This window comes from Salmo salar, chromosome ssa03 (assembly GCF_905237065.1).
Source record: "Salmo salar chromosome ssa03, Ssal_v3.1, whole genome shotgun sequence".
Lineage (NCBI taxonomy): Eukaryota > Metazoa > Chordata > Actinopteri > Salmoniformes > Salmonidae > Salmo > Salmo salar.
Genome location: NC_059444.1, coordinates 102336623 through 102359941, shown reverse-complemented (window position 1 = coordinate 102359941; position 23319 = coordinate 102336623). Strand labels below are relative to the sequence as shown.

Here is a 23319-nt window from a genome sequence, read left to right as displayed (position 1 = left end):
GTGTGCCCTCAGACCCTTACTCCGCTACCACGTAACTACAACACAAAATCAATGTGTACATTTTTGTATTGTGCGTATGTTATCTTGTGTGTGTATGCATGTGTCGGTGCCTATGATTGTGTTGCTTCACAGACCCCGCTGTTCCATAATGTGTATTTTTATCTGATTTTATTGCTGCATCAGTTACCTGATGTGGAATAGAGTTCCATGTAGTCATGGCTCTATATAGTACTGTGCTCCTCCCATAATCTGTTCTGGACTTGAGGACTGTGAAGAGACCTCTGGTGGCATGTCTTGTGGGGTATGGGGTATGCATGGGTGTCCGAGCTGTGTGCCAGTAGTTCAAACAGACAATTCAGTACATTCAACATGTCAGTACATTTCACAAATACAAGTAGTGATGAAGTCAATCTCTCCTCCACTTTGAGCCATGAGAGATTTACATGCATATTATTAATGTTAGCTCTCTCTACATTTAAGGGCCGTGCTGCCCTGTTCTAGGCCAGTTGTTATTTTCCCAAGTCCCTCTTTGTGGAGAGATTGACATATTATTATATTTGTTTTTGGTTCAATTACGGATAATAGCTTAAAGTCCATTTTTCACTAAGGGCTCGATTCAATTTGTAGTTCGGGGCTAATGCTGAATTACATTTAAAGGTAAATTCTGATTTAGCTGACATACTGTTTGCAGCGTATACTGTAAATGCAACAAAATGCAGGATCATTGCCTTAGCACTGTTTTGATGTTAATGTGAGCATCCCTCTCTTGTCCTACTGAATCTGGCTGATAATATTACTGATTGTATCACTGATGAAATTACAGTAGTGTGTTTATCATGTGATGGATTACTGACTTTGTGTGTCCTTAGAGTTGGAACGCTTCAGCAGAGCAGATGGCTTCCAACCGCAAATTGGGTTCAGCCTATGGTTCGGACAAGACTCATCACTCAGTGCACCAATCTCTATATCGGTACAGATTATTATTATTATATATAGATTATCTGGTGCCTTGAATACATTAACACAGTGCCGGCCTCAGAAATAACCATTGGGAAGGGCAATTGATTTCCATAGGCGGACATGTTTTTTTTCATGGCTTTTATAGTAAAGACATGTCATTTATCTTAACAAATGTATTACCTTTTAATGTGGTATGAACACAACCAGTCATGATGTTTTCATCTGATTGTCAAACGAATCTTTGTAAGTCGCTCTGGATAAGAGCGTCTGCTAAATGACTTAAATGTTAAATGTAAATGAATCACTTCAAAAAGTAGGTTACCTTCGCACGTTCGTCCAAAATAATTCTAGCATCCGAAGACTGCACTGTGTACCCGCCAACTTTTGTTCAATTTGCAAGTGGTTGGAGAAAACATCAGAGCGAGCAAAAGAGCGTCTTGGCTATTGTGGGCTAGACAGCATCAGGCTACATATAGTAAGACGCTGTTTCGCTCACTCGAATACTTTATCTGAGATTTACGTGGTTTTCTGTCGGCACGAGTCTCGGTCAAATTTAATTTGGAAGGGTAAGGACGTATGGTGGGGCGGGCCCTGCATTAACTACAACAGTTATGATAACATTATGTTTTCCTCCATTTTCCTGTAATTTTCGTTACAGCCTTATTCTAAAATTGATTAAATAAATGTTTTTCCTCATCAATCTACACACAATACCTTATAATGGTATATATAACAGATTTAAAGATTTTTTACAAATGTATAAAAAAATGTTTATTTACATAAGTATTTAGACCCTTTGCTATGAAACTCGAAATTAAGCTCAGCTGCATCCGGTTTCCATTGATAATATTTGAGATGTTTCTACAACTTGATTGGAGTCCACCTCTGGTAAATTCAATTTATGGGACATGATTTGGAAAGGCACACTCCTGTCTATATAAGGTCCCACAGTTGACAGTGCATTTCAGAGCAAAAACCAAGTCATGAGGGCAAAGGAATTATCCGTAGAGCTCCAAAACAGGATTGTGTATAGGCACAGATCAGGGGAAGGGTACCAAAACATTTCTGAAGCATTGAAGGTCCCCAAGAACACAGTGGTCTCCATCATTCTTAAATGGAAGAAGTTTGGAAACACCAAGATTCTTCCTAGAGCTGGCCACCCGGCCAACCTGAGCAATCGGGGGAGAAGGGCCTTGGTCAGGGAGGTGATCAAGAACCCGATTGTCAATCGGACAGAGCTCCAGAGTTCCTCTGTGGAGATGGGAGAACCTTCCAGAAGGACAACCATCTCTGCAGCACTCCACCAATCAGGCCTTCATGGTAGAGTGTCCAGACGGGAGCCACTCCTCAGTAAAAGGCACATGACAGCCCGCTTGTAGTTTGCCAAAAGGAACCTAAAGGACTCTCAGACCATGAGAAACAAGATTCTCTTGTCTGAATAAACCAAGATTGAACACTTTGGCCTGAATGCCAAGTGTCACATCTGGAGGAAAGCTGGCACCATCCCTACAGTGAAGCATGGTGGGGGCAGCATCATGCTGTGGGGATGTTTTTCAGCGGCAGGGACTGGGATCGAGGGAAAGATTAACAGAGCAAAGTACAGAGAGATTCTTGATCCAGAGCGCTCAGGACCTCAGACTGGGGCTAAGGTTCACCTTCCAACAGGACAACGACCGTAAACACACAGCCAAGACAACGCAGGAGTGGCTTCAGGACAAGTCTCTGAATTTCATTCATGAGCACGGACTTGAACCCGATCTAACATCTCTGTAGAGACCTGAAAATAGCTGTGCAGCGACATTTCCCATTCAACCTGACAGAGCTTGAGAGGATCTGCAGAGAAGAATGAGAGAAACTCCCCAAATACAGGTGTGCCAAGCTTGTAGCGTCATACCCAAGAAGACTTGATGCTGTAATCGCTGCCAAAGGTGCTTCAACAAAGTACTGAGTAAAGGGTCTGAATACTTATCTAAATGTGATATTTCCGTTTAAAATTTGTAATGAATTGGCTAATATTTCTAAAAACCTGTTTTTGCTTTGTCATTATGGGGTATGTGTGTAGATTAATGAGGGGAAAAAACAATTTAATCCATTTTAGAATAAGGCTATAATGTAACAAAACGTGGAAAAAGTCAAGGTGTCTGAATACTTTCCCAATGCACTGTATATGTGTGAATGTGTATGAGGCGTTACAGAGCCACTTGATGTTGATTATAATTAGATGTTCACAATCCTTCCTTCTCCAGATTAAATTGCCATGGGCTCAGCAGCTATTCAAGCAAGCTCACGACTTCAGGATCTGGCTTGAGTCCTCCCCTGTCTCTCCTGGAGTCTGAAAATATGGTTGGTCCCAACAGGACTCCAATTGCTCCCAATATTAGCCTATGCCACAGCCCTTTCCACCACACCTGTTCCCACACCCTAATCACCTCTCCTCCACCTTTTTACCTCTTTTCATTCCCTATATAAGCAGTATGCTTCTTCCTGAGCTATAGTATTGGCACTATATTTCTTCCACCTCACACTAAGTAGAAGACAATCAGCCAGTAAATAAATAAATACCCTTCAAAAACATAATTTTAATGTTGCTTCTTTGTCCACATTACTGCTTACTTAAGGCTGTTTGTTCTATTTCATTTGTTTCACATTTGATCATTATTGTGACAGTTAGGTAGATACAGGTTGATACAGATAGATATATGGAAAATCATTATTATAAAAAATTGAACTATAGAATTCAGACATCATATAATGAAAACTTGGTGCACATGATAATTACCTGCCAGATCTCCAGGTAATGGACATGATAATTACCTGTCAGATCTCCAGGTAATGGACATGATAATTACCTGCTAGATCTCAGGTAGTGGACATGATATTTACCTGCCAGATCTCAAGGTAGTGGACAATGTTTTTGTCTTTATGGGTAGCCACCACACAGTCAGAGCAAAGTATTGTCTCAGCCCCACAGTCAGTTCACCCCCATATTATAGCTGGCTCGATCCTACACACGGAGCAGATAGATTTTACTGTTGGGGGCATGTTCTCCACAAGGATGTTGCGCAGCTGCTCCCTCATCACTCTCCATGCAGCCACGGTTCCCCCTTTCCTCCTCTGAGCACTGCTAATCTGGGTAGCACTTGTAGCCAGACTGTGGTCCTCCCTTTAGGCCTGAGGAGGTTCAGAGCTGGAGGTGCAGCACTGAGGGACAATATGCCTCTTGTCCCTCAGAGCCTTGCCTCTCAATGGAATTACCTTTCCCAGGATAAAGATTTTTGTTTTGCCAAATGTGGGCATTGTTGCATAATTCTGAAACAAGGATTGTTATGACGAATCAGATAAAATACATATAGTTGATCAAAAACCCAAGGAAGCAACAAGCCAGCAAATTCCTGTCCACTTTAAAATAATACTTTCAAAAGGTATTCACTACTCACCATGTCACCATGTTTCAAAAATCATTTGACAAGAATAATGCAACATTTACAATGTATTCACTTGGAATCACCTCATCCAGTAGGTGGCAGCAACACACCTTTGTGTGTTGTAGTCCGCCATGAACCTCCCCCGAAGAAGAATAAAAACCAAGCGAAAGCAAAAGGGACTTATCAGTACGTGAATCTGTGCAATAGAAACTCTCGTTTTCGTTGCTAAAAAAACACAATAATAAATACATCCCAACCCCATACCCCATGTAGCCAAGGCAGCAAGTGGAAGCATAGTAATGCCAGTTGAATGTTTGTTATATTTTTTTTCTGAAAATCCCAAATTGGAACTTTGGCCTTCTATGATGAACACTCAGTCTCAGCTGAAAGTGTCCAAAATCATCATTGAAAGGGTCGCGTATCACACAGTACAATGTGTGATTCTGAATCACCATTCAAAGGTAAAGTGTACCACACACTACACATTCACTATATGAATGGTGTGACTGGTAAGATGATTTGCACCTTTTAATGGGATGATTGTGGTCTAATCGGGTGACTATGCTGACTGCTCCTATATGTATTATTTGGTAAATATATTTATTTTGCTATCATCCCCTATTTAGCAGGGCCATTCACTCAAGTCTGCTGTGTGTTATTGACCATGATTGCGTTCACCGAACTTCTGACAGTCTCACGTGTGAAATGGAATTGCATGAACTATTTGATTGCTTGCATAGTGATCCCCAGATTGGCTGGACTACATTGAGAGACAGCGGTTGCCAATTCCCTATCACTCTCCGTCCCCGAACTAATTGACAAACGCCCCAAGCTATAGAGAACGGGAATTATTACATTGGTTGTGACTCCACTGCAGACCTCTGGACTGGACGACTGCCTCACTGCTCCTCCACCCGCTGCCTTCAGCGGGAAAAAGACACCTGTACAATACTTTCAGTAGCACTACCAAAGGAAAGTGCTTATTTCTAACGTGTGAGTGTGACTATAATTATTTATCAGTATACACTCTAACCATTTGTTCTCGGGGGACACGCCCAGCCAAGAAGCTACACCCAACTCCACCACGAGCAGCCCCGGCGCAGAGCGAAGGACAACCATCCGAGCCCTGTGGTTCCATTTGTGTAAATGTATTCATGGCGTTCAACTCTGAATTAAAATCTAATTTTCAATAGACTCGGAATGATTGTGAGGCCTTGAAAAAGTTCAGGGTAATCTCAGCCTGAAGGAGATTGTAGTCCATTCAAGTCTGACTAAGAAGAAACTGGTACAGAATAAACACTTTACCCAAGCAAAATCTGTCCAATTAGTATTCGGGCTTGTGAGTCCCAATCGGGCTTAAAGTCCAACTGGATACTGGGAATGTGGGATATGCGATTGAGTCCCTTGTTTGTCATAAACTCTATATTGGAGAGACTAAACATGCACTACAATGCAGACTGACACATCTATACCACATTATGAAGGGTGATAGACTCAGTTCAGGGCTCATACATTTACATTTTAGTCATTTAGCAGACGCTCTTATCCAGAGCGACTTACAGTTAGTTAATGAGTGCATACATTATTTATTTTTTATTCATACTGGCCCCCCATGGGAATCGAACCCACAACCCTGGCATTGCAAACGCCATGCTCTACCAACTGAGCTACATCCCTGCCGGCCATTCCCTCCCCTACCCTGGATGACGCTGGGCCAATTGTGCGCCACCCCATGGGTCTCCCGGTCGCGGCCGGCTACGACAGAGCCTGGATTCGAACCAGGATCTCTAGTGGCACAGCTAGCACTGCGATGCAGTGCCTTAGTCCACTGCGCCACACGGGAGGTGGATAACCTTAGAATGTTGGGTTGGAGAGCAATATGGGGTGGTGCAAAACATCTCAAAGACAGAGGGCAGAGCCACAATGGATTTGAACACTAGGAACCAATGATCCTCTAGACCTAAATGAGAAATACTAAGACACCCAGCTATTTGTCTCCATCTGGTGGCTGGTTTAGACAGTTGGAATGTGCACTGGGATCTGTGAATGTTTTTTTTACTTTTTTATTTTTTTATTATTTTTTAAAATTTTATTTATTTTAATTTTAATTGTATTATTATTTTTTTTGGTGGGGTAGATCAGCTTAATATTGCAGATAGATTGTAACTTCCATCAATGTAATTGTCTGCATCACTTCCAATCCCCCTTGTTTTTATATATATATACACATACATATAAATATATATATAAATATATATATATACATACATACACACACACACACCCTTTATCAAATATATTCCCCTTTATTACTTTCCAACCCCACCACCCCTTCCCTAATTGGAGCAAACTAGTGAACAACAACGCCTAGGCCTCTACTTCCAGCCTATACCCACTACATACATTTTATGGACACAGTCAATTTTACAATAATTATATTTTATTTGTTTTTTCTCCTGATATTCTTCTACTCTCAACCTCTCCGATCATGTTTGCTTCTATATGCCATATCTTTCTAACTGTGCTCTTTCACAAAAGCTCCCGACCTTCAACCTATATACTTATTATGGACATAGTATGTTTACATTATTAGTTATCTTATTATTAGTTGTTATTAGTCCCATCCTTCAACTCCATTCAACACCACCCATCTATCTCTTAACACCATCCATATAGGATTGCTATTTGCCATATATTTTTCCACTGTACTGTGATGTTTTACAAAAGTCTTGAACCTTTCTATTCTCATTGTTTCTACAGATTGTAAATTTAATAATAAACCTTTTTGCTAAAAGTATTATTATATTATTGATCAATTGACTATGACTTTTCAGATCACCCAGTAACGCTATCTGCAAGGTTAGCTCCAGGTTAATATTGCAATCCTTTAGCCATTCCTGGACCTGTGTCCAAAAACAAGCTACAATTGGACAGTACCAAAACAAATGATCTAATGATTCTGTCTCTTCGCAGCAAAATCTGCAGAGCTGGGAAGATTGAATCCCCCATATGAATAACATTCTATTGGTAGCAAGAATTTTATATAATAATTTAAATTGAAAGATTCTTAGTTTTGAATCCGGTGTAGTTTTGCGTATCAGATCATAAACACAATGCCATGGAATCGGTACGTCAAAAATCTCTTCCCAACTATTTTGCAATCTGTATGGGACGCTGTCAATCCTTTGGTCCTTAAATGAAACTGGTATACTTTTTTATTTATCACAGTTTTCTTTAACCAATTATGTTCTTTAATGCAAGGCTGACAGACAAGTTCCTTACTTTCTTCCCCTTCCACTTTCCTCTTCCATTTTTGTGGTAAGGCTGCAATTATTTGGTTGTAATTTTGGGTAGAGCAAACATTTCCATATGTTTTTGTTAGCTGCCTGTGCGACATAACTCCACCAGTCCTACCGAGGATATCATTTACGATATTTGTCAATTAGTATATTTGAGTTTAACCATAATATTTGTAGCATTATTTGTTCTGTCGTTTCTGGAGGATTAAACTGAAATTGCAACCAACTTTCTATGGCTTGTTTTAGGAAGAGTGATATTTGGGAGATGATTTCCTTTTCAAATAACTGAAAGTGAGAGCTTGTAATCTGAATAAAGGCAAAAAGACCATTCTTGAACATTGGGTGAGACAATCTTAGGAATTTGCTCGAGAACCAGTTCTGATTTAAGTATAACTTTTGTATGACTGAAGCTTTTAGTGATAGGTCTAATGCCTTAATATTTAATCATTTCTGTCCTCCGAATTCATATTCATTATATAAATAGGCCCATTTAATTTTGTCTGGCTTGCCGTTCCAAATAAAATTGAATATTTTTTTCTCATACAATTTAAAAAACTGTTCGCTAGGCGTAGGCAAGACCATAAGCAAATAGGTAAACTGGGATAATACTAAAGAGTTAATCAGGGTGATTTTTCCACAAATTGACAGGTATTTACCTTTCCATGGTAGCAAGATCCTATCTATTTTTGCTAACTTTCTATAAAAATTCACTGGAGTGAGATCATTTATTTCCTTTGGGATATGTATTCCGAGTATATCTACATCACCATCAGACCATTTTATTGGTAAACTACATGGCAATGTAAAAATTGTATTTTTTAGTGATCCAATACATAATATAGTACATTTGTCATAATTTGGTTGTAATCCAGAAAGGCAAGAAAATGCATCTAGATGAGGGTGTGGAGGGATTCCAGCTGTGGATTTAAAAGAAAACATGAATCATCAGCGTACAATGACACCTTTGTTTTTAAGCCCTGGATTTCTAATCCCCTGATTTTATTGTTGGATCTGGTTTTAATAGCTAACATCTCGATGGCCATAATAAATAGATATGCCGATAGTGGACAACCTTGTTTCACTCCTCTTGACAGTTTAAAACTTTCTGAGAAATAGCCATTATTTACTATTTTACACCTAGGGTTACTATATATGGTTTTGACCCATTTAATAAGAGACTCCAAAATTGAAATACTCCAGGCATTTATATATAAACTCTAGTCGTACTTTATCAAATGCCTTTTCAAATTCTGCTATGAATAGCAGGCCTGGTTTCCCAGATTTTCCATAGTGTTCTATTGTTTCCAATACTTGCCTAATATTATCTCCAATGTATCTTCCATGTAAAAAACCTGTCTGATTACAATAAATAATATCTGGCAATACCTTTTTGATTCTATGCGCTATACATTTTGCTAGAATTTTTGCATCACAACACTGACGTGTAAGGGGCCTCCGATTTTTTAAATGGACTGGATCTTTATATTTTCCACTTGTATTCTGTTTCAATAATAATGAAATCAGACCTTCTTCTTGAGTGTCTGATAATCTACCATTTACATAGGAGTAGTTAAAGCATGCTTATAACGGTCCTCTTACTATATCAAAAAAGGTTTGGTATACCTCGACTGGTATGCCATCCAACCCTGGAGTTTTCCCAGACTTAAAGTCTTTAATTGCATCCAGAAGTTCCTCCTCTGTAATTTCACCTTCACATGAGTCTTTCTGTATAGCTGTTAATTTTACATTATCAATAGAAAAAAAATCTCTACAATTAGCTTCAGTTAGAGGAGATGGAGGCGACTGAAACGAAAACATATGCTTAAAGTACTTTGTTTCCTCCTTCAAAATATCATTTGGTGAATCATGGGTGACTCCGTCAATTGTAACCAATTTCAGTAAATTCTTTTTTGTAGCATTCCTATGTTGCAGATTAAAAAAGAATTTGGTGCATTTTTCCCCATATTCCATCCAATTTGCTTTATTTTTATAATATATTATACTTGATCTTTCTTGAATAAGTTTCTCCATTTCCTTTTGTTTTTCCTCAAATTTATTCTGAGCCTCTATGTTACAGTTTTTATTGCCATCTATATGTTCTGTTAGACTTTCTATTTCCTTTATTAGTATAAACTCTTTTGACCTAAATTGCTTTTGTTTTCGAGATGAGTACTGAATTGCATGGCCTCTAAAAGCACATTTAAAGGCGTCCCATACAATAAGGGGATTTGCTGTACCTATGTTATGTCTGGAAAAAATCAGTTATGAATTCCTTTGTCTTAGTTAAAAATAGATTATCATCCAATAGGCTTTGATTAAATTTCCAATATCCTCGCCCACGTGGAAATTCAGTAAGAGTAATGTATATGCCAATTATATGATGGTCCGACCGCATTCTGTCCCCTATCAACACTTTTTTAACTTTTGGTGCCAACGAGAATGACATAAGAAAGAAGTCTAGACGACTAGCTTGATTGAGTCTCCGCCATGTATATCTTACTAAATCAGGATATTTAAGCCTCCATATATCTACTAGTTCCAATGCATCCATGACATTCACGATTTCCTTAAGAGCATGTGGGTGATTGTTTGTGGTGTGATTTCCTTTACGGTCCATTGAGCTATTTAAAACAGTATTATAATCCCCCACCGTAATAATATTGTCTTGAATTGCTTGCAGGGTTGATCATTTGTTATATATATTGTCAAAGAAGTGTGGATCATCATTATTTGGTCCGTAAAGGTTAATGAGCCATATCTGTTTATGGTCCAATAACATATTTAAAATAATCCATCTACCTTGTGTATCTATTTGGACAATTTGCACATTTGGATCGAAATTACTATTAATTAATATCATCACCCCTTTTGAATTTCTTTGCTCATGGGAGAAGTATATTCCCCCCCCATTCCTTTTTCCACGTAACTTCATCTAGAATTGTTGAATGCGTTTCCTGTAAACAATAGATATTATATTCCTTCTCTTTAAGCCATGTAAATATTGTTCTTCTTTTGTTATTATCAACTAAGTCATTACAATTATAACTGGCTATACTTATTTCACCATACACCATAATGAGATACAAGTTTCAAGGCTATTTATCATTATATATGTTTGTAAAATTACCAATAAAAAAAATCCGTAATGATTGAGTGTCCATAAAGCTGTACCATGATATTTGCATTGTGTGGCGTCTCTCTTTATGTGGTGATGTAGCATCTCTCTTTATGTGGTGTTGTGGCGCCTCTCTTTATGTGGTGATGTAGCGTCTCTCTTTATGTGGTGTTGTGGCGCCTCTCTTTATGTGGTGTCTCTCTTGTCGTGATGTGTGTTTTGTCCTACATTTGTATTTTTAATCCCAGCCCCTGACCCCGCAGGAGGCTGATGTTAAATAGTTTCATGTTCCCTTTATAGTGTCCTACCAGCTGATGTTAAATAGTTTCATGTTCCCTTTATAGTGTCCTACCAGCTGATGTTAAATACGCCGGTCAGACACGGTCTCTGTTGATTTCTCTTGAAACAAGATATCGGGCTCTGCCAGAAGCAAAGCCCTCCAAAAATACGTTGAACTCGTAAGTGTTCCTCTCCACGGAAGTCTTTAGTAAAAGGGGGGGGGGGGGGTTAGAAGGATTACTTTATCCTATCCCAGGTATTCCTTAAAGAGGTGGGGTTTCAGGTGTCTCCGGAAGGTGGTGATTGACTCCGCTGTCCTGGCGTCGTGAGGGAGCTTGTTCCACCATTGGGGTGCCAGAGCAGCGAACAGTTTTGACTGGGCTGAGCGGGAACTGTGCTTCCTCAGAGGTAGGGGGGCCAGCAGGCCAGAGGTGGATGAACGCAGTGCCCTTGTTTGGGTGTAGGGCCTGATCAGAGCCTGAAGGTATGGAGGTGCCGTTCCCCTCACAGCTCCGTAGGCAAGCACCATGGTCTTGTAATGATCTCAACCCCATAGAACATCTTTGGAGGGAGTTGAAAGTCCGTGTTGCCCAGCGACAGCCCCAAAACATCACTGCTCTAGAGGAGATCTGCATGGAGGAATGGGCCAAAATACCAGCAACAGTGTGTGAAAACCTTGTGAAGACTTACAGAAAACGTTTGACCTGTGCCATTGCCAACAAAGGGTATATAACAAAGTATTGAGATACATTTTTGTTATTGACCAAATACTTATTTTCCACCATAATTTGCAAATAAATTCATAAAAAATCCTACAATGTGATTTTCTGGATTTTTTTTCTCATTTTGTCTGTCATAGTTGACGTGTACCTATGATGAAAATTACAGGCCTCTCTCATCTTTTTAAGTGGGAGAACTTGCACAATTGGTGGCTGACTAAATACTTTCCCCCCCACTGTATATATATATATATATACATTTGCAGTCAATATTAATGTAAAAAAAGAGGGAACACTTTATGCCTTTCTTACTTTTATTGAGTGCCAGTGAAAATATGCAAATTAACAAATCAATTGAATACCCAGAATAGACCACCTACACTTTGCCTCCTTCCCTGCTATGCACAAGGCAGTAGAAATGGCATGTTTAAAATGAATGAGAAACTCTCTATTAAAGCATCCAGCTTTTATGAAACATGACAGTGTACAGTATATTCAGCTAACTGTCTAAATAACGTAGGGATTTACATCATATTTACGTAGTGCAAGTTACTATACACAAGGCCTGTTACAAGCACCCATTGAAATGGTAATAGTTTAACAGTAATTGAAACACCTTGCCACATTCAACAACTTGTGGTTAAGAACAAAGTGCTGCTGAAAACTTGGGAACAATAACAATCCCTTTAAGGACTGTTTATCTCTTTTCCCTGTCAATGAGAGCAGAGTATTAACCTATATCATCAACTGTTATTCCAAAAACATGTGACCATAAGTGGCAAACATATGCTCATTAATAGCCCTCAATTATACATAAACAATACGAACATGTTGGATCTACAGTCGAGCCTATGTGGCATGTTTGTACAAGAACCAAAAATATAAATCATTTAAGGAAAATAATATGAAAATGAAACCCACAGATATTAACACTATCTGAGGAGAAGCTGATTGGAATTGGATGGTACCTGAGCTACAGTTGGCTCTAGTTCTATCTATTCATCTTCCTTTTTAATGCTACGTTTCTGTTGTGGATATTTGATAGCAAACCAGTCTCTGTCTTTCAGAGCTACTGGCTCTGCTTGTAGGCAGGAGTCACAGTCCTTTTTACCTGGTATTCTGCAACTTGTTATGAAATTAAGCAAATGCCGCTCAACAGCTTTCACTTCATCACCTGTCCACTTGCTTCTCACCTTCACAGCTTTCATAAATGCAAACAAAATACAGCTGATTAACAATGAGCTCTGTTAAAGTGACAAATGGAGGATATGATACAAAGGATTCTAGTTAGTAGTTATATGATGTTATCAATACATGTGAATACAAAATGCTTACTAACCTTGCTTTCCTTTGGAGCACTTTGAGGAAGCTTGGGATGTGACTATTTTACCATGTCTTGGTTGTGTGTTGCTCATGTTATCCAGGGTGGTTGGCTCAGGAGTGCCCTCCATGTTATCCAGGGTGGTTGACTCAGGAGTGCCCTCCATGTTATCCAGGGTGGTTGGCTCAGGAGTGCCCTCCATGTTATCCAGGGTGGTTGGCTAAGGAGTGCCCTCCATGTTATCCAGGGTGGTTGACTCAGGAGTGCCCTCCATGTTATCCAGGGTGGTTGGCTCAGGAGTGCCCTCCATGTTATCCAGGGTGGTTGACTCAGGAGTGCCCTCCATGTTATCCAGGGTGGTTGACTCTTGTGTTTGCCTCAGAAGTGTCTGGTCCCTAGAAGTTTCTGTTGTTGAGCCTTTGCAAAGTAATAATGAATGTGATTATTTTCTATGAGCTTTATGACAATACATTTGCTTGCTTGTATTATTCACTGTAAACAACCTCAATGTCAGGCAATACGCAATTCTACATTAGATATTAATAACTGATATTTCAGATATAAACATAAACTGATTGCAAATCCATAAATGTGGAATTACTTATCACCACCAATGTGATTGTTTAAAAACAGATAGAGGATCGTTTCGATAATCCCAACAGAAATGTGCATTTATGTGACATAACTTAAAGATATTACCACATATATACAAGTCAGGATACCTTTGCATTGATGTAGGTCAGCAATGGATTCTTCGCTGGAATCATCATCACTCATTTCTACTTCATCTGGTTGGGTAAAAAACATTTACGGCCAATTATTTAAATGAAGGACTAACAACACTTATAATAGTTATATTTGAAGTTGCTAAAAACTATATTTCAAACAAAGTTTTAACTTCAGGATTGACCTCAATGTCATCCAGCCCTTTCCCCTGCAGGTAAGGCAGTCTTCCTTTTTCGATTGCTATCAACAGTTTGCTGACTTTTGCGAGCTGCAGGGTACTCTCTGGAAGCCGATAGAATTCTCTATGGACATGGATGTCATGTCCTAGAAAGGTGCCTCTGGGTTCTTTGCGCCGCATTGATTTGCATACTTGCGAAAGCAGTCGGAGCCTCTGTAATGGGAAAGGATACCTGGCCGTGCAAACATGTACACATTTTCTTTGTGGATTTGACACTCTTTCCTGCTTATCATGAGGAGGTCCATAGCAGCAATCATGTCAGGGGTTAGAAGCACTGGAACCTTTCTTGACCTTTTACCTCGAATCTCAACTCTCTCAAAGTGCTCTGCAAGCTTCCTCTCAAAGTCAGTAAGGCCACTCACAATGTCTGGATTCAGCTCCGTAAGATCCCTGGATGTGAAAGACTGAAGCTCCATTTTTGAAACTTCCCCTTCCCTCCTTCTGTTAAATAGTACTACCTGCGTCAAAGTCACTTTAGCAAGATTTCCAAAGCTTTTGCTGTTGGGTTCTTCCTCAAGGTCCTTCATACACTTAGCACGCTCAGTAGCAAGAAACTTGTGCAGCGCCGACACATCCTCTGTAAAGGGTAAAACCTGTGGTTTATTCCATTTGGCTTGTTGAAGTGTACCCAACGCGGCAGCTGAAATGGACTCTGTCCACTTTTTCTGATGTAAAGTGGCAAATTGCTTTGCAGACTCTGCAACAGCAGGGCGATTTGCAATGATGGCATTGCATTGCACAATGCCTGCAACTTTGGCTAAACTGTGTCCCAATTTCAAAGCCAATGATGGGATTTTATACGAGTTGCTTTCAACATCATAACCAGCAACAGATCTTACTGCCTGTATCACATGGGGAAAGTTACAGGGCATAACAAGGTCTTCGGTGCTCTTCAATGGTGTTATAGCCCTTGCCGTTATCAATAGTCTTGCCATCTCTCTCATTTTTTGGCGTGCGTAGTCATTCCTTTTCTCATATGGTTTCCTGGAATTTAACACTGACTCGCCGATACAAAGGATTTCAGTTTCACTCCTTACAACCGAGGAAACGTCATCCTGGTTCATTTCACAAACAATCTTCCAAACAGCTTCCTTAACTGAGTCAGGTCTTGGTATGTGCAATTGAATCCATTTCCGCCCAACTTGAGGCTCTCCCTCAACAGATTTCTTCGGGCAGTTTCTCACGTCTCCATAGGGAATTTCTTGCATACAGTCCTTCGCAAAATTTGCAGTGACGGTAGTAATCAGATGGTTTTGCAGTACTAGGTCTTCTACAGGCAACCATCTCTCCAGTGCCACAGCTTGCCACTTCAGCATTATGGTCAAAGTTTCCTCTCTTCTTAAGAGAGCGTAACAACTCTCTTCTTTTGCGGGATCCTTTATTAAAACTGAAAGCCATTGCAACATCAGGCTTTTCACTGTGGATGGATTCGAGGTGTCTTGCCAATTTAGAAATGGCCTTTTTACAATAAAGACAAAATTGCTTCTTGTTGTACTTGCTTCCTTTTGCTGTTATTGACAAAGGTGTGACATTTATGGAGCTTTTCTGGTGTGATGTGTTCTCTGATGAATTCACACTGCAGCTTATTACTGAAGTACAAGGATTGCTGCGCATCTTTGAATAACTTAATGTTCTTGGCTTCTCTGAACTGGTGGTACTATCCCCACTGTGTGCTGTAACGTTCCCTAATGGTGTGTTCTCTGACAGTTTGTGGTGGAGATTATTTTCTGTGGTTTTATATTCCTTACTACAAGAACTTATAGTACTTATAATAGAAGCATCCAAGAAACTGCCACATGTGTCTGGAACATAGTCTGCATCGTCATAGTCCGTAGCATCCGAAGATTCATCAAGTAGGTCAGTAGAGGTCTGAAGAAAAATGGAGAAAAAAAGCATCTAATTCTGTCAATAACTTATACATGTATTAATACCTGGGGTATCATACTCCCTACAGTACCATCACATTGTGCATAACACCTACATACTCACAGATAAATTAATTATGGTGAACTGATTGAAAGACCTCTGTCTCTCAGCTATCTCTTTTTAGCCTTCTCATAACGATCATGATGGCGCTTCAGATTTTGCAGATAGCGTCTTTTTCTAAAATTAATTTGTATAAGTCTTACTGGAAATTACTACAATGTTTCCTCACATCAAAAATACCACAATGTGTTTACAAAGAACATTAACTATTTTATCTAATAACAAGAATGCAGCTTTCTTACCTGCTTTGCTGTAGGACACTGGAAGGGTATAATTCCACTGGACTTGCTTGCCTTGAATGAAATGATGAAGAATAAATATTTGTTTGTAATAACACAGCACCATAACAGTAAATTAGGATATTATACATTATACTGTATGTGAAAATAATTTGTGATAAGAAATGGATAATACTGTTTTATAGATGACCTATAGATGAAAATATTAATATGTGGATCTGGGGTTTTTAAGCAAGACTCTATAGAAATGGTTAAAACTGTACAATATCTGCTAGCCAACAATATGAGGACCGTGTAACACACACACTCTGCTCTGGTTGGGTCATACCATATCGAGACGTCATCTGAAACACATTTACGTCTTGAACAGACTAAATACAAAATGAGGACATGACGACTGATCACATCTAGAGTCAAGGTTAATGACTTTGAGTTATCCTTTTGTTGTCAAAGAAAGCTCACAACCTTAAAATTAATGTAAATGGATCTACTGCCATATCAATTAATTCACGCAAATTGATAAGAAGTATGTTAAATGGGCAAAAACATTGCCCAAAAATACAAAAACATAGGCATTAGAGAGAATAAAGATTAATTGTATGTTTTGAGGAGCGGTTAGTTCTGTCAAATGGTCGGGCTAATTTTGTTTACGCTATGATATCGAAACAAGTTACGGGAATGTTGATATTGTGAACATTTTACATAAATGGTTGGTTGTAATACAGTAAAAAGCCATTTAATTTATATATTGGAATGAACTGAGACAACAATTTAATTTAAATAGAAAAGATCTACAGTACATCTATACATCTACAACCGCATTACTACTGTAACTACAGTACATCTATACATCTACAACCGCATTACTACATTAGTACAGTAACTACAGTACATCTATACATCTACAACCGCATTACTACCGTAACTACAGTACATCTATACATCTACAACCACATTACTACAGTAACTACAGTACATCTATACATCTACAACCGCATTACTACAGTAACTACAGTACATCTATACATCTACAACCACATTACTACAGTAACTACAGTACATCTATACATCTACAACCGCATTACTACAGTAACTACAGTACATCTATACATCTACAACCGCATTACTACAGTAACTACAGTACATCTATACATCTACAACCGCATTACTACAGTAACTACAGTACATCTATACATCTACCACCACATTACTACAGTAACTACAGTACATCTATACATCTACAACCGCATTACTACAGTAACTACAGTACATCTATACATCTACAACTGCATTACTACAGTAACTACAGTACATCTATACATCTACAACCACATTACTACAGTAACTACAGTATCTATATCCAGAATTCCACTAGTTGTACAGCTGTGGACAGAAGAAATCTGTCTTCTAAATGCAGCTGCCTTAAAAAGAACATAAAATGTTTCCAGTTATCTGTTGTAATGTCATACAGACGTATATCTCTCTAAAATGTGATAGGACTGGTAAAAGCTAACTGGACTAAATGACAATGGCAGTCTCCATTCTAGATAGTACATATATTCCAAAGAGGCAAGCTGTGACACACTATCTCTCTACAATCTCCTCCTTATTCCTCTGACACTGGCAGGAATGAAGACCAGAAGAGAGAAAGAAAGAGATAATGGAAGAGAAGCCAGAAGAAGAGTGTGACATTACCTCCTGGGGTGGTTGTCCCAGCATGTGGTGGCCATAATTCAAACTAAAGGTCTGTCTAAGACTAGAGGAACAGAGCCAACAGACTCCCCAGTTTGCGTCCCAAGTGGCACCCTATTCACTATATAGTGCACTACTTTTGACCAGAGCCTAATGGCCAGAGCACTACGTTTGACCAGAACTCTGATCTAAAGTAGGGCACTATATAGGGAACAGGGTGCCATTTGGGATGCCGGCTCTGACTCTCTGATAGGCCAATACCTCTAAACGTTCCTGAATCTCCAATGTGCAGTGTAGCATAGTACCAGATACTCACAGCATGAGGCGAGGTTGGAGAAGCTACTGTAGGAAAGTCTTTAAACTAACTAGAAAACAGGCATGGAGCCCTGAGCTGGTTATATAAGGATGTTAAAATGTAAACATCTAGAGGATGGAGATAAAGGTGTGTTTAATCCATACTTTCTATAAGCTTCTATACAGAACCTCTACAGATATCAGCCATTTCCATTGAGGATTTTCCCCAGAGTGGCCACAGACTTTGTTTCCAACTCCACAGCCTGGATCCAGTGTCCCGCTGAGCTATGGCCTCAGTGGTCCTGCTCTGACTTGGGGCCAAGACGAGACCACTTGGACCTTCCGAGCGGCATTTTACATAACAATTGGCTAACTGTGTACATGGGTTAACGCCTTCCACAGTTAACACTTTCTCACAAAGCAACTGTCCTGATGATGCAGAGAGAGGTTGTTGAGTCTGCTCTTCACAAGTCTCTAGTGTCACCCTAAGGAGTCTGCTCTTCACAAGTCTCTAGTGTCACCCTAAGGAGTCTGCACTTCACAAGTCTCTAGTGTCACCCTAAGGAGTCTGCTCTTCACAAGTCTCTAGTGTCACCCTAAGGAGTCTGCTCTTCACAAGTCTCTAGTGTCACCCTAAGGAGTCTGCACTTCACAAGTCTCTAGTGTCACCCTAAGGAGTCTGCTCTTCACAAGTCTCTAGTGTCACCCTAAGGAGTCTGCTCTTCACAAGTCTCTAGTGTCACCCTAAGGAGTCTGCTCTTCACAAGTCTCTAGTGTCACCCTAAGGTGATGAAAACACACTTCCCAAAACATAACACTAGAGCTTAACCTGTTAGGGCTAGGGGGCAGTATTGACACGGCTGGATAAAAACATACCCGATTTAATCTGGTTACCACTCCTACCCAGTAACTAGAATATGCATATACTTATTACATATGGATAGAAAACACCCTAAATTTTCTAAAACTGTTTGAATGGTGTCTGTGAGTATAACAGAACTCAAATGGCAGGTCAAAACCTGAGAGATTCCTTTACAGGAAGTGTCCTGTCTGACCATTTCTTGAACTTCTTTTCCATCTCTATCATTTACTAAGGATCTCTGCTCTAACGTGACACTTCCCACGTCGTCCATAGGCGCTCAGAGCCCGGGAAAAAACAGAATGTCGTCATTCCAGCCCCAGGCTGAAACACATTATCGCCTTTCTCAAGTGGCCGATCAAGGGACACTGGCCTTATGAGCGTGACCCCGACCGCCCCCGCCTTTGGGATTTTTTCCTCTGTTTGCCGAAAAGGAGATTCCCTGTCGGAATATTATCGCTTTTCTACGAGAAAAGTGTCGTAAAAATTGATTTTAAACAGCGGTTGACATGCTTCGAAGTACGGTAATGGAATATTTAGAATTTTATTGTCACGAATTGCGCCATGCGCGCGACACTTCTTTACTATTTCAGGTTGTGTCTGGAACGCACGAACAAAACGCCGCTATTCGGATATAACGATGGATTATTTTGGACCAAACCAACATTTGTTATTGAAGTAGCAGTCCTGGGTGTGCATTCTGATGAAGACAACAAAAGGTAATCAAACTTTTATAATAGTAAATATGATTATGGTGAGTGCTAAACTTGCCGGGTGTCTAAATAGCGAGCCCGTGATGCCTGGGCTATGTACTTAGAATATTGCAAAATGTGCTTTCACCAAAAAGCTATTTTAAAATCGGACATATCGAGTGCATAGAGGAGGTCTGTATCTATAATTCTTAAAATAATTGTTATGCTTTTTGTGAACGTTTATCGTGAGTAATTTAGTAAAATGTTAGCGAATTCCCGGAAGTTTGCGGGGGTATGCTAGTTCTGAACGTCACATGCTAATGTAAAAGCTGGTTTTTGATATAAATATGAACTTGATTGAACAAAACATGCATGTATTGTATAACATAATGTCCTAGGGTTGTCATCTGATGAAGATCATCAAAGGTGAGTGCTGCATTTAGCTGTCTTCTGGGTTTTGGTGACATTATATGCTGGCTTGAAAAATGGGTGTCTGATTATTTCTGGCTTGGTACTCTGCTGACATAATCTAATGTTTTGCTTTCGTTGTAAAGCCTTTTTGAAATCGGACAGTGTGGTTAGATTAACGAGAGTCTTGTCTTTAAATGGCTGTAAAATAGTCATATGTTTGAGAAATTGAAGTAATAGGATTTTTAAGGTTTTGAAAATCGCGCCACAGGCTGGCAGAGGGCTATGGCTGACATCCTCCTACCAGCTGTCATGAACAACAGAGAGCTATGGCTGACATCCATCTACCAGCTGTCATGAACAACAGAGAGCTATGGCTGACATCCATCTACCAGCTATCATGAACAACAGAGAGCTATGGCTGACATCCTCCTACCAGCTGTCATGAACAACAGAGAGCTATGGCTGACATCCATCTACCAGCTGTCATGAACAACAGAGAGCTATGGCTGACATCCATCTACCAGCTGTCATGAACAACAGAGAGCTATGGCTGACATCCATCTACCAGCTATCATGAACAACAGAGAGCTATGGCTGACATCCTCCTACCAGCTGTCTGGTTGATATATGGTTACCTCCTACACCTGGTCTGGTTGCTATAGTTACCTCCTACACCTGGTCTGGTTGCTATAGTTACCTCCTACACATGGTCTGGTTGCTATAGTTACCTCCTACACCTGGTCTGGTTGATATAGTTACCTCCTACACCTGGTCTGGTTGAAATATAGTTACCTCCTACACCTGGTCTGGTTGCTATAGTTACCTCCTACACCTGGTCTGGTTGAAATATAGTTACCTCCTACACCTGGTCTGGTTGATATAGTTATCTCCTACAGCTGGTCTGGTTGCTATAGTTGCCTCCTGCACCTGGTCTGGTTGCTATAGTTACCTCCTACACCTGGTCTGGTTGAAATATAGTTACCTCCTACACCTGGTCTGGTTGCTATAGTTACCTCCTACACCTGGTCTGGTTGCTATAGTTACCTCCTACACCTGGTCTGGTTGCTATAGTTACCTCCTACACCTGGTCTGGTTGACATATAGTTACCTCCTACACCTGGTCTGGTTGAAATATAGTTACCTCCTACACCTGGTCTGGTTGCTATAGTTACCTCCTACACCTGGTCTGGTTGCTATAGTTACCTCCTACACCTGGTCTGGTTGAAATATAGTTACCTCCTACACCTGGTCTGGTTGCTATAGTTACCTCCTACACCTGGTCTGGTTGCTATAGTTACCTCTTACACATGGTCTGGTTGCTATAGTTACCTCCTACACCTGGTCTGGTTGATATAGTTACCTCCTACACCTGGTCTGGTTGATATAGTTACCTCCTACACCTGGTCTGGTTGCTATAGTTACCTCCTACACATGGTCTGGTTGCTATAGTTACCTCCTACACCTGGTCTGGTTGAAATATAGTTATAGTTAGGGTTAGGGTAGGTATAGTTACCTCTTCTTTGCCCAGGGGTCTGAAGCGTGTTTGGTAGCGGCTGAGCTCCACGTTGAGGCGATGGACGGTCATCTTCAGGCTGTCATTCTCATCCACCAGCTCCTGGGCTTGCTGCCTCAGACTCAGCAGCTCTGCCTGCTCACCTACAGGGGGAGGTACAGTCAATGTCTGGTCCACACAGTAAGTACAATGCAGAACACGTATTATGCAGGTTAGATCCAGAGATCCAGTTGATAACAAACTGAGAAATCATGAGAGCTGGCTTTGATAGCCAGGTTGTAGGTCCCCTGTCTCTCCCCTCCCCCACCCTGTCTCAACCCTCCCCCACCCTGTCTCTCATGGCCCCTGTCTCTCCCCTCCCCCACCCTGTCTCTCCACTCCCCCACCCTGTCTCTCATGGCCCCTGTCTCTCCCCTCCCCTACCCTGTCTCTCCCCTCCCCCACCCTGTCTCTCATGGCCCCTGTCTCTCCCCTCCCCCCACCCTGTCTCTCCCCTCCCCCCACCCTGTCTCTCCCCTCCCCTACCCTGTCTCTCATGGCCCATGTCTCTCCCCTCCCCCACCCTGTCTCTCATGGCCCCTGTCTCTCCCCTCCCCCCACCCTGTCTCTCCCATCCCGCCACCCTGTCTCTCCCCTCCCCCACCCTGTCTCTCATGGCCCCTGTCTCTCCCCTCCCCCCACCCTGTCTCTCCCATCCCCCCACCCTGTCTCTCCTCTCCCCCACCCTGTCTCTCATGGCCCCTGTCTCTCCCCTCCCCCACCCTGTCTCTCCCATCCCCCCCACCCTGTCTCTCCCCTCCCCCCTACCCTGTCTCTCATTGCCCCTGTCTCTCCCCACCCCGACCCTGTCTCTCATGGCTCCTGTCTCTCCCCTCCCCCCACCCTGTCTCTCCCATCCCCCACCCTGTCTCTCCCATCCCCCCACCCTGTCTCTCCCCTCCCCCCACCCTGTCTCTCATGGCCCCTATCTCTCACCACCCACATTTACATTTACATTTAAGTCATTTAGCAGACGCTCTTATCCAGAGCGACTTACAAATTGGTGCATTCACCTTATAATATCCAGTGGAACAACCACTTTACAATAGTGCATCTAAATCTTTTAAGGGGGGGGGTTAGAAGGATTACTTTATCATATCCCAGGTATTCCTTGAAGAGGTGGGGTTTCAGGTGTCTCCGGAAGGTGGTGATTGACTCCGCTGTCCTGGCGTCGTGAGGGAGCTTGTTCCACCATTGGGGTGCCAGAGCAGCGAACAGTTTTGACTGGGCTGAGCGGGAACTGTGCTTCCTCAGAGATAGGGAGGCGAGCAGGCCAGAGGAGGATGAACGGAGTGCCCTTGTTTGGGTGTAGGGCCTGATCAGAGCCTGAAGGTACGGAGGTGCCGTTCCCCTCACAGCTCCGTAGGCAAGCACCATGGTCTTGTAGCGGATGCAAGCTTCAACTGGAAGCCAGTGGAGAGAGCGGAGGAGCGGGGTGACGTGAGAGAACTTGGGAAGGTTGAACACCAGACGGTCTGCGGCGTTCTGGATGAGTTGTAGGGGTTTAATGGC

At 41.2% G+C, this 23319-nt stretch overlaps 2 protein-coding genes across 3 annotated transcripts in view; one reads left to right on the top strand and one right to left on the bottom strand.

Annotated features, from left to right (window-relative positions):
* LOC123741785 (uncharacterized) overlaps positions 1-3535 on the top strand; it is a 4582-nt gene extending 1047 nt beyond the window's left edge. Inside the window, exons 3-4 of the mRNA XM_045715994.1 lie at positions 870-970; positions 3207-3535. Coding sequence (XP_045571950.1) covers positions 870-970; positions 3207-3296 — 191 coding nt within the window. The 3' untranslated portion in view covers positions 3297-3535. The remainder of the gene's footprint in view (positions 1-869; positions 971-3206) is intronic.
* An 8564-nt stretch (positions 3536-12099) lies between these two features.
* On the bottom strand, positions 12100-16692 carry LOC123741780 (uncharacterized). 2 transcript variants are annotated; one of them, XM_045715989.1, is made up of 5 exons: positions 16311-16692; positions 14029-15951; positions 13841-13906; positions 13137-13535; positions 12100-12998 (listed from the first exon to the last, which is right to left on the bottom strand). In XM_045715989.1, the coding sequence occupies exon 2, from the start codon at positions 15486-15488 to the stop codon at positions 14169-14171; it is 1320 nt and encodes a 439-aa protein (XP_045571945.1). In that variant the 5' UTR covers positions 15489-15951; positions 16311-16692; the 3' UTR covers positions 12100-12998; positions 13137-13535; positions 13841-13906; positions 14029-14168. The 2 variants fall into 2 exon arrangements, with proteins under 2 accessions (XP_045571945.1, XP_045571944.1); XM_045715988.1 differs by having other exon boundaries at positions 13841-15951.
* Between the last annotated feature and the right edge of the window lie 6627 nt (positions 16693-23319).

What these genes read in the sequence shown, in the direction of transcription:
- LOC123741780 (XM_045715988.1), bottom strand. Translation starts at nt 15,488, where the DNA reads ATGTTGCAATGGCTTTCAGTTTTAATAAAGGATCCCGCAAAAGAAGAG.